Below are 12500 nucleotides of genomic sequence, written 5' to 3'. Positions count from 1 at the left end.
AAATAGTATTTTCATATAAGAAGTTTAAGTGACTGAACTCTGTTATGAGAAGTTTGACTTAATAAATATGGTGCTGATAAACTGCAAAGCTGTCAGCTAGGTCTTTTGTTGATCTAACGAAATAAAGAAAAAAGGATAGTCCTCACCTCAAAGCCAGTCTTATTATACCATGAAAATACAGATTTCCTTTCGCCAAGAAAATTAAGATTAATATTTTACATTTGATATAAATTCGATGCGAATTGGCATTTAAAATTTAATTCTTGAAGATAAACTTCTTTTCACTTGAAAATCTGTATTTAACCTATTAGAACAAGCCTCTTAAATATTTGAAATGATTTCATTTATATCCTGCACTTTAGTATATACTTTATTAAGTGTCAAGCAACGATCAAGTCATTGGCAAATTTACTTCCGAAATTGCCTAATAGGTTTAATAAATTTCCGAAGACAAAATTAGGAACACTGACATTCTGGACTATTTTAATCAGGTGTCCCCTTTTTTCTTTATTCGCCGACAATTTTAATTTCTTTTTCATATCTTTTACATTTCCTTTTCAATTCTTTTAGATTCATATGCACTTTTGGATATCTTCGAATTTTATCTTCCTTGAATGAGCTCTTTGAATCTGCAGAAAGAAAGTAGTGAAGTGAATTATAAACACGCACTGCAAAAATATATTTCATTGAAGATAACGAATTTGTCGAAATATAGTAGTTTTATCAATGAAAAGGGACAGAAATTTAATGTTTTCTTTTGATACGAGATTTTTTAAACGATTTTATTTGAATAAATCTCAAATATACCGTATTATACAATTAAAACGAGCTCCTTTGGAACTGCATGGGGACAAAAAGCTATATGAATTTATCACAAATATAAAAATACTTTATGTAAGGAGAATTACGTTATGGGGAATAATACAAGAGGGGTCTAAACTCTGTATAAAATTTCTCATTTGGATTAATGCTAGCAGTGTAGGTCCTGCGGTACACTGTAGGCATAGATATTTAATAGTCTTTGCAGTTTCTCGTATGCCTTTAGCAACGCCCAAATGTTCTTTTGATTTATTGTTTGTTTCTAAATTCAATGTCTAACTGCAGGGTTCCACGGCCCCTTGCGTGTTGAATGTGCTCTCCGGTCCCAGCATAGGGAGTAGGTTGGCCATGGCACCAGCCACCCGTTGAGATACTACTGCTAGTGAGTTATGGGGTACTTTGACTGGCCAGACAGTACTACATTGGATCCCTCTCTCTGGTTACGGATCATTTACGCCTTGCCTACACATACACCGAATAGTCTGGCCTATTCTTTACAGATTCTCCTCTGCCCTCATACATTTGATAACACTGTGATTCCTCTTCACTCAAGGGGTTAACTACTGCACTGTAGTTGTTCGATGGCTACTTTTCTCTTGGTAAGGGTAGAAGAGACTCTTTAGCTATGGTAAGCAGTTGTAGGACAAGGACACTCCAAAATCGAATCATTGTTTTCTAGTCTTGGGTAGTGCCATAGCTTCTGTACCATGGTCTTCCACTGTTTTGGATTAGAGTTCTCTTGCTTGAGGGTACACTCGGGCTCACTATTCTATCTTATTTCTCTTCCTCTTCTGTTTTGAAGTTTTTATAGTTTATATATGAATTTGTTTTATTACTTTATTATATGATTTTTAATTACTTCTCGGGAAGTTTATTTATTTCCTTATTTCTTTCCCATACTGGGCTATTTTCCCTGTTGGAGCCCTTGGACTTATAGCATCCTTCTTTTACAACTAGGTTTGTAGCTTAGCAAGTAATATTAATAATATTAACTATTTGTTGGTCTTTGCAGCTTCTCGTTTGCCATTAACAACGCCCACATTTTCTACTTATGAATTATTGTTTCAGTATCCAAATTCATTGTGTAACTGCTGTATTCCAACCCCCTCTCCCCATTTCACTTGGGTGTTGAATGTGCTCCCCAGTCCCAGCATAGGACCTTGTGGCCTCGATTCTGTGCACCAGATTCAGCGCTGTCATAAAATAGATTAGTCATCCATAACCACTTTAACCTTTTTCTTTGACAAGAAATATATCGTTTTCTATAATATCTAAATGGGATCCTAAAAGAACACTTTAAATGCTTTTGCCCAGTAATACTTGCAGGAGATGGAACGCTTAGTACTGTAGGCTATAGTTAGAATGGGAGATGGTACAAAGAGGAAACTGCTATGGTAAACAGCCCTTCTGGAAGAATGACACTCCAATATCAAACCATTGTTCTCTAGTCTTGGGTAGTGCCATAGCCTCTGTACCATGGCCTTCCACTGTCCTGAGTCGGAGTTCTCTTGCTTGAGGGTACCCTCGGGCTCACTATTTTATCTTATTTCTCTTCCTCTTATTTTGTTATTTTTTATAGATTATATAGGAGGTATTTATTCTGTTATTACTGTTCTTGAAACATTTCATTTTTCCTTGTTTCCTTTCCTCACTGGGCTATTTTCCCTTCCAGAAGGGCTGTTTACCATAGCTGAAGAGTCTCTTTTACCCTTACAAAGAGGAAAATGGCCACTGAGCAATTACAGTGCAGTAACCCCTTGAGTGAAGAAGAATTGTTTTGGTAATCTTGGTGTTGTCAATGGTAATCAGGTGTATGAGGACAGAGGAGAATATGTAAAGAATAGGCCAAACTATTCGATGTGTTTGTAGGCAAAAGGGAAATGAACCGTAACAAGAGAGAAGGATCCGATGTAGTACTGTCTGGCCAATCAAAGGACGCTATAACTCTCTAGTGGTAGTATTTCAACGGGTGGCTGGTGCCCTGGCCAACCTACTACCTATTACTATTATTATTACTACAAGTTACGCTATAACCCTTATTGGAAAAGAAGAATGCTATAAGCCCGATGGACTCCAACAGGGAAAAATATCCCAATGAGGAAAGGAAACAATGAAATAAATAAACTACAAGAGAAGACTTAACAAAGTAAAATATTTCAAGAACAGTAACAGCATTAAATTAGAATCTTCACATATAAGCTATAAAAAATCCATAAAAAGAAAAACAAGAGGAAGAGAAATAAGATAGAACAGTGTACAGTACCCTCAAGCAAGAGAATTTTAACCCAAAACAGTGAAGACCATGGTACAGAGGCTATGGCACTACTAAAGACTAGTGAACAGTGATTTGATTTTGGAGTGTCTTCTCCTAGAAGAGCTGGTATAGTATAGAAATTGGTGCTATTGATATTATAGGTTTTGTATTAGGATAATGTTTCTTTCATAAATGGCAATTTAGAGGAATAAAAGCATACATTAGTCTACTGGAGCCTTTGTGTAAGTATATACTTGACAGATGTTTTGCCTTTGAATTAACGTATCTGTTACTGCTAATCGGCTGTTGCTGCAAGTCCAAGCACCTCATTCAGCTGGCGATGCACATCAAGTTCACTAGGGTGCAAGATTGCATCGTGCATTTTATTCGGTATTATTATTATTATTATTATTATTATTATTATTATTATTATTATTATTATTATTATTATTATTATTATTATTATTATTATTATTGCAAGCTAAGCTTAAACCCTAGTTGGAAAAGCAAGACGCTAAAAGCCCAGGGGTTCCAACAAGGAAAATAGCCTAGTTAAGAAAGGAAATAAACTACAAGAGAATGATTAATGATAGGAATCCGGTAAAGTGTCGCTGACTAACAATCTGTATTTTTAATGTCTGTTTGCAGAAATGGAAAAGTCATACTAATTGTTTTTTAGTACTTTGTGGTACTGTGTACCTGTTACTGCTATTAGGAAAACGATTATTATTATTATTATTATTATTATTATTATTATTATTATTATTATTATTATTATTATTATTATTATTATTATTATTATTATTATTATTTCCAGGGAAATCTTAAATCAAGAGGAACTCTCCACCCTCCTGAATGCGACTAATTCTTACTATGCTGTATGCCACATTCGTGCTGCTTCTCGCAGTTTCTGTGTAAGTATATGCTAAAATCAATTTGTATCTTACTTATCTATATTTTTTCCTTTGAAAAGACTGCCTACAGATAAAGATGTTACAGCTTCGTAATTGTAGTGAATATTAGATTTATTGAAATACCTAGAGCTATTCCTGGAAGAGAGTTATGTCACTCAAAAATGTAAATGTAAGACATTTAATTTATATCCTGGTTGATTCAATGAATGAATGTAGATTTCAATTGTTGTTACGAATCAAATCTTCCTTTGGATATATTGCATGAAAGCAAATGCAAAATGTGTACAGCATTGCATTAAAGAATTTTAGGGTCCATCTCACAATAATGAACTTTTTTTTTTTTTTTTTTTTTGCATAAAATCATTAAATTTATCAGACGACAACGAAACAACGCATAATATAGATTTAAGCCTTATTATTATTATTATTATTATTATTATTATTATTATTATTATTATTATTATTATTATTATTATTATTATTATTATTATTAGCTAAGCTACAACCCTAGTTGGAAAAGCAGGATACTATAAGCCCAAGGGCTCCAAAGGGGAAAAATATCCCAATAATGAAAGGAAACAAGAAAATTAATAAACCACAAGAGAAGTAATGAGCATTTGAAAAAAAATGTTTTAAGAACAGTAACAACATTAAAATATGCATTTCATATATATACTACAAAAACTTAAAAAAAAAAAAGAAAAAAAAAGGAGGAGAAATAGGATAAAATAGAGTTCCTAAGTGCTCAAGCATGACAATAGACTACCATGGTAGAGAGGCTATGGCACTACCCAAGACTAGAGAACGACGGTTTAATTTCGGAGTGTCCTTTTCCAGACTAGGGAAAGAAACCTCTAAAATAAAGCAGTTATTTTTTTACGAAGGAAGTGTGGTAGTTGGAACATGAGATTGGTTATTTTTTCTCATTTTTTTTCCTTCATTTGTAAAATTCTTTGCAGGGGAAGGGCTGAAGACGATGATCCTCAGGCAAAGGCTACAGCTGCGGTGTTGTCAAAATTGAAACAGACCAATCCTCAGATCAGACCATCAGTTGATAATGGTATGTTTTCAGTACATATTTACACCATATCACTATAACCTTTGATTTGGTGAATAGTGTTTGATGGAATTATTTATATTGATTTTGTATAATCAACTTTTAAGTCCATAAATTATATTTGATTGAATTACGGGAAACTACAGTATAAGATAGAGATGTATAACATGTCTGTATATGATTCAGGATATTTCTTGTTATTGTTTGTGGTTTTTTTTTTTTACAGGAAATTCTTCCAAAAACAAAATGGAATAAAGAACGAGTTAACTAGCTAACCATGAGAATATTTCTTTCAGTTTTGTAGTGCAGCAGTAATTATTAGTTTCTGATGTAGAGATAAGTTATATTACATTGTAACAAAATATAAATTATCTTACTAAGAGCTTTTTACTTCATCATTTAAGAATCTGAAACTCACTATTTCCCCAATGACATTAGCCTCTCAAATAGCACAGATGAAATTTGTGCAAAACCATAAAAAACCATAAGTCACTTTCATCAGACTTCGTATTCTTCTTGTAGCCTACTTTGTCCTGTCATCAAAATGAATAATGTAATGTTTAACAGTTAGATTAATTTATCTTTTTGCTTATTAATATTTAAAACTCATTGTAAGTTGTGTTTGTTCGTCGTCCTTATCATACATTTGGATATAAGTAGATATAATAATGTCTGTGTGCTTGTTATTATGATCGGCGTCAATGACCTTAGATGTCAGGATGTCTGAAAACTTTAAATCAAAGATTGTTATCATGAAAGACAATTACTTATGCTTTCAAAATCTTCAGGCCCAACAACAGCAAAGGTGCAAGCCTACGTGAGGAACATGGACGTTGATGACGTAGACATGGTTAGTAAATCAGCATATGAAACATTTTCTTATTTACATGTTTTTAATAATATTTCTGACATCAATCATGATATTTTATACAGCATTTTCATGAGTTTAAAATTGATACCTAACGAAGAAGTTTAAATCTACTCTACAAAATATAAGAAATGCTTACATATTCAATATTCATTTCAAGGCAGCTGGTCTGTCTGTAAGATCTAGGCATTTTCAGGCAAACGTTAAATGAAACCAATTAATCATCTTTCCATTAGAGTGTCACTAATTGTCATTTTTAAATACCTATCAGTATGGAAGAGTATTTTAAATTGGATAGTATGAATTTATAGAACTGTACAAATCAAAATTTCACATTCTCTGGCAGAAATCTTTGCAGTGTTTTTATTCACTATGTGATATTTTGTATAATTAACTCAATAAACTTATAAGAAATATTTTCATATTCTTATTGAAGTGCAGTTCTGACATTCACAAAACTTCCCAGTATTATCCGTAGTTTGATGAAATAAAATCAAAGGAAAGAGTTTAGCATCAACCGGATAAAATAAAGCTTCTCATAGCTCAAAGGAAAGGTCATCATTTCCTTGCTTTGTATTAAATGGATTGATTTTATTTATCAATTTGCTCCTTTATTTATTTATTACAGAAAATAACCCTTGACATGACATTCCGGATGCGCTGGAATGACTATCGTTTAGAATATGACGAGCCAGGTAAGGATTTCAATTAAAGTTTAAACTTGTTTTGATAATTTCTAGCCTGTCAACATCACAATGTTGAGCAAAAGTAATTAAAAACATATAAGTAAGACCTCAGGATATAAAATAAATTCGGTTCAGAGTGGCTTTTGTAACTTTTTTTTTTTTATATAATATAGGCCTAATTTGATTTTAAAATTTTTGTATCCTGAGTATTTTTTCGTAATATGAGGCGAAAAAAAATTTTGTTTGTCGTTTCGTAAAATGAGTTTTCTGTTTACAGAAACTTTTGTATCTAGAGGTTTCACTTTATGCATACCATGCAATAAGTATTATATCAGGCCATTTCATAATACAATTTAGGAAAAATAAGAAAATGCTTGACGTTGTGTTAGTGTAAGAGTACAGTATGTATTTAATATTTTGCCAGAATGTTATTTTTTCCCTAGAAACGATATACATTAGGTGAGGTATTTTTTGTAACTGTATTTTACAAAATGCACAGAAAAGTTCTCAAAGGGACTGTATGATGAAAATAATACAAAGGATAAAGAACATATATAAGAACAACTTGAATGATACGAGATTGATGTTGTGAATTTTTCTATTTGATAACTCTACAAATTAGGGAATAGAAGTATCTAATTAGTATTTTTGGCTTATATGAATACTTTTTTTTTTATCATACTGTACTTCAAAAAGACTGATAGTATGGAGAGACAATTCTATTATCTGTAGTTAACTACAATGGGTTTGAAGTGTGCAAATAGGTTTAGGTCTTGTTGACTTATTTTTAACAGAATGATCAAATTGAGGGAGTTTTAAAAATAATAATCTGAATAAGCCATAAATTTTTAATATATTAGGCCAACAAGTGTTACAAGCATTAATAAAACATGATGGACCGGGATAACAGATCATAAAATTATCTACCCATCATCAGACGGCCTTTTATAAGACTTAGGTAGGACTCCACCTAGACAAACCCCTTTCTGTGAAATTAGGGAAGCATTGTTGAAAATAAGTTCACTTTCATTTATAGGAAATTAACTCATCCATCAGATTTCAGTGGTAAGATACTGTGATATGAGATCCAGCTATGAGAATTATTAACAATGGACCCGATCAGCCAGAATTTCCAGTTCTAGTGAGGGGATAGGCTCATTCACCAAATCCCTCTTTTCATGAATATGGAAGAGAAAGAGAATTTTTTCAATACTGGATGCACTCTAGAGGGACTTATCTTTCTTGAAAAAAGGAGATAGATAAGGATAGATAATTTTATACGTTCTTATTCACATACTGTTTTGAGCTGTTGACTTTCACTACCCTAATCAAGCCTAGAGTTTTGTCGTTGTTAAAGTAGGTTGATTAGCAGTTCTATTTTCTGACAAGTATCCATGATATAAACCATTTTTTCTCAATTTACTGACTTTTTATCATGAAGGTCATACAGTAATCCCTCACTATATTGCAGTTCACCTACCGCTTCCTTAGTACTTCGTGTATTCTTATATTTGATATATGAAGATTTGCATTGCGGACTCCTCTTTACATCGAAAGTTTCTGTGGCTGACTCCTCTTTATATCGAAAGTTTTTGCGGCCAATACGTATTTATAATGTTTTTTAAGGAGCCTTTGTAGGGTGACGGCCAGATCCGTTTTCATTCATAGAAAATGGGAATATTATAAAGTGGGGTGGACTGTGGCCGACATTCTAAAATCGAGTTCGTAGAAAACTTGAATATTCTGAACTGTGGCTGTCGTTCTAAAAACGATTTTGGCGGGAGAAGCTAACTTAAAAAACCCACCTAACCTATGCTAAAAGCCGTATCCTTACTCAGGGGGCTTCGCCACCCCGGACTCCCCCCCCCCTTACCTACAACGGGATCGAGAAGATTCGTGGCCGGAGTAAGAGCTCGAGCCCCATATATTTTCAGGTAATTTAGGGTTTTCGGCAAAAAACATAAAAGTGTGCGTTTAAGCACATATTTAAGATCTGCAATATTTCTGTAGTAAAGATAAGAATATTCCTGCTGAAAAATTGATAAATGAAAATAATGTACTGTACTGCTCTGTATAACACATTAGTTAAGATATATTTAAAGAAAATGTGTTGTATAGCCTACCTTAGATGAATAAACAAAGAATTGTATGAAAAATGAAACGAGGGAGGTGTGATGAGGGGCCGTGTCCTAGTTTGCCCAGAGGATTTCGTACATGGTACATTACCGCACGATAGAGGAGACAAGCAATCAGAACATGCTGTTCAGTATCATGGGCACTGATTTGGTCAGTGACCACAGTATCACCCTCCAACCTACTGCAGCATTCAGCATCCCAGTTCACTTCTATTTTTACTTATGTGACATCACTTTGCTTCTTTACTGTATCTGTGTTGTTTTGCATTTTTGCGTAAAATTGTGAATTTTTTTTTCAAGGGTTACAGTATCATTCAAATGATCAGCACCCCCTAAGGTTTCTGGCGGTGAACCCAAGCTCCACAGGGATATACTTCTATAGCAGAACAGATGAAACTTCTTGGCATGCTTAAAGAAGGCGGAAACTATGTGGACATAAGCGGTCATTGCGGCATCAATGAATCTGCTACTTGCTATATTAAGGACAAACAAAATATAAGGGCACCTGCAAATGCAACTTTTAAAAAGACAGCAAAGGCCTCACAAGGATGAAGTCTTCATTAGCCATTTGTATAACTGACTGCAGGAAGATCTATACACTGGATACCAACATCATATACAAGAAGGCCATGCAGCTGTATGACATGTTTATAGGTGGTGGGGATGACGACTCAGAACCAGAACCATCTATGGCATCTCCCACCAAACCAACTTAATTTCATGACAACAAGAGGGTGTTTGATAAATTTCAAAGGAGGCTCAACCTCAAGAGCGTGTCCTCTGCTGACATACCTGCTGCTAAGGAGTACGTGAATGAAACGTTTAAGACCATTGTCGAGGAAGGGGATGTTCATATGAACACTCTAAAATCAAACCATTGTTTTCTAGTCTTGGGTAGTGCCATAGCCTCAGTACCATGGGCTTCCACTATATTGGAGTAGAGTTCTCTTGCTTGGGGTACACTCGGTCACACTATTCTATCTCATTTCTTCTCTTGTAGTTTATTTATTTCCTTTTATCACTGGGCTATTTTCCCTGTTGGAGCCCTTGGGCTTATAGCATCTTGCTTTTCCAACTAGGGTTGTAGCTTAGCAAATAATAATGATAATAATAATAATAGATAATAATAATAATAATAATAACAAGTTTTCAATATGAATGAGACTGGCCTCTTTTAGAATCGGATGCCATTGCATACTTTCCTTGTGAAGGAGGAGGCGAGAGCCCCTGGATTTAAAGTGTACAAAGACCACCTCACGTTTATAGTATGTGGAAGTGCTGTGGGCTTTATAATAAAGCCTGTACTTACTCATAAGAACAAATACCCAAAGACCCTCAAAAATAAAAGTAAGATCCTGCTGCCAGTGTATTGGATGCACAACCAAGAGGCATGGATAACCAAAACACTGACATTTGATTGGTTTCACCTCTGAGTCAAGCTTTATCTCACTGAACAAGAACTTGATTTCAATGACCAGAATGAGGCCTATTCAGATCCATTAATGTATGAAGATCTGACAGATGATGAAGTCACCAATTGTGGCCGAAGAAGAAGAAGAAGAAGAAGAAGAAGAAGAAGAAGAGGATCCAGGAGAAGAATACGAAGTCGGCCTATTACTAGAACTCCTCTCAACATTAGTAAAAACTGCCAAAAAACTTCAGAGAATGTTGGAAGATTGGAACCCGACCCCGTTTTTTTATTTGTGTTTTGCAGTTAGAAATGCACTAGATGAAGGTATAGAAATTTATTAAAATTTCCTTACACAGAAGAAAAGACAGTCCCTGTGACTGCCCATCACTATTTCCCCCATCTGCAAATAAAGAAGACACGTACTTGTCCAGTAACATATATCCAATCATCATCATCAATAAAATTTTTGTATCTTTACTGTTGAGTGTTCTGAATTTAATTTCTTCTTTAATACATAAGGATGTGTCTACATTAAAAGTAATTTTTGGTTTAAAAAGTGTATAATAGTGTAAAAATAGTTTATAAGGGTGTCAGGAGAATTTATAAAAGCATAAAGATTAATAAATTAAGAAAATAAAAAAAATTAAGGAAATAGCTTTTAAAAATATACCACAAGGTACTACAGTACACAGTACTGTTTCTACACCATGGTTTTTCATCTATCTCTGTGGTTTTGGAACATACAGCTGCTATAGTCACGGGATTACTGTATATCCTTTTTTTTATCAATAATGTTTTTTAGAGGTGGTAAATATTGGTCTCTGTTGCATGATGATTAATTTAAGAATTGAGTACTCAGTCAAAGTTCAAGTCTACGAAAGTTCTGTATTGCTGAAACATTTTCATGTCATTCTATTTCCTTATGATTGCATTAAATGTATCCATTTGGAGCTCTCATTACATTTATCTTATTCTTATCAAAAAAAAAAAAAAAAAAAAAAAAAAAAAAATAGACCAATTTTATTATTATTCTTCAAGGTGTTAACAACGTTGTGGTACTAAACCCCAAAATGGCGTGGATCCCTGATGCCTTTTTCAAGAATGCCTTCACCACTCAGTACAAATCAGTTCACCCAGAAAACTACCTTAGAGTATACCCTGATGGAAATGTCACATACAGTACCAGGTAATATTCATATGATTCCCAAATGTCTTTTTTTTCTAATTCAGCAATGTTACCTGAATGCCATTCAATAATCTTCAAGGGACTTGTGAGAAGAAAGTATACTTTCAATTTGAGCATTTCTGATAGTAGTAGTTTGTGAATCATCATGCTTAAGCTTCCTACTCTTTTATGCTAAAAAAACAAAAGTAGCAATGGTATCAGAAATTAAAATGTTTACTTCTTTGACTTCATCACAAGTTTTTGTGAAATTTATATCCTATCTAATACAGTATTTTACATTGGGCTAGAAAAAGGTTCAAATTTTTAATCTATATTATCTATCATTTTTTCTTTGAAATTCTTATATTAAAGAATACACTAAGCTGTTATTTAACACAACTTTGCTGTTTTGACTACTGTATTTTAAGTACCATGTTTGGTATTCTTATAATTTTTGAAATGTGATTCGGTTCTGCATTTGTACTTGAGAATATTGCACATATTTAAAGTTTTATGCAAAATCTTTCATACCCCACTTACAGTATATTGTATCAAATGAAGTGGAATTACTGTTAGTGTGGGTAGCTATGCCTCTCTTTTATTTCATTCTTTTATCATTTTACAGGTAGACTAAAAAATTCATCACAATATTTCATGAAAAGAGCTAACTGCTAAAGGCAGTTAGATTTAGTTATATTTCGGTAGGAGCATATGATATAAGAAAATATTAATATTTATAGATGAATAAATTTGACGACTGTACGAAGAGATTTTTCCCTCTATGTATGCATTAATTTTCTATTACTTTCAGAGCAAGTGCATTATTCTTGTATTGTACTTTTCAGTTAATATAATTACAGTATATGCAACTAGGATACCTTTAATTAATTTTAGGGTAATTAGAAAACTAGCTGGTTCCTCAGTCAGATTCAAACATACATTTTGTTTCATTGAAAACTAAGGACGTATTTTTGTTATATTTTTCCAGGTTAAGCGTGGATCTTAGCTGTCCCATGAACTTAGTTCGATTCCCTCATGACACTCAGGAATGCAAGATGCAGATTGCCAGTTGTAAGTGGCAGTAATTTTCTTGTAAGCAATTTGTTAATATAATTTTCAAAATGAATGATGGTTATGTATAATTAACTCTGTGACTCGCATGTCTTGGTGTATGATTTATAACGGTAGAGA

The 12500-nt window shown here is 33.4% G+C and overlaps 1 protein-coding gene across 1 annotated transcript in view; it reads left to right on the top strand.

Annotated features, from left to right (window-relative positions):
• Positions 1-12500, top strand: part of LOC137621013 (glutamate-gated chloride channel-like) — a 31408-nt gene that overhangs the window by 16327 nt on the left and 2581 nt on the right. Inside the window, exons 2-7 of the mRNA XM_068351452.1 lie at positions 3891-3987; positions 4947-5047; positions 5833-5894; positions 6541-6607; positions 11183-11330; positions 12298-12380. Coding sequence (XP_068207553.1) covers positions 3929-3987; positions 4947-5047; positions 5833-5894; positions 6541-6607; positions 11183-11330; positions 12298-12380 — 520 coding nt within the window. The 5' untranslated portion in view covers positions 3891-3928. The remainder of the gene's footprint in view (positions 1-3890; positions 3988-4946; positions 5048-5832; positions 5895-6540; positions 6608-11182; positions 11331-12297; positions 12381-12500) is intronic.

The sequence above is a fragment of the Palaemon carinicauda genome, chromosome 27, assembly GCF_036898095.1.
Source record: "Palaemon carinicauda isolate YSFRI2023 chromosome 27, ASM3689809v2, whole genome shotgun sequence".
NCBI classification, from domain to species: Eukaryota; Metazoa; Arthropoda; class Malacostraca; order Decapoda; family Palaemonidae; genus Palaemon; species Palaemon carinicauda.
The sequence above is the reverse complement of the archived record's forward strand: the minus strand, read 5'-3'. Positions and strand labels throughout refer to the sequence as shown.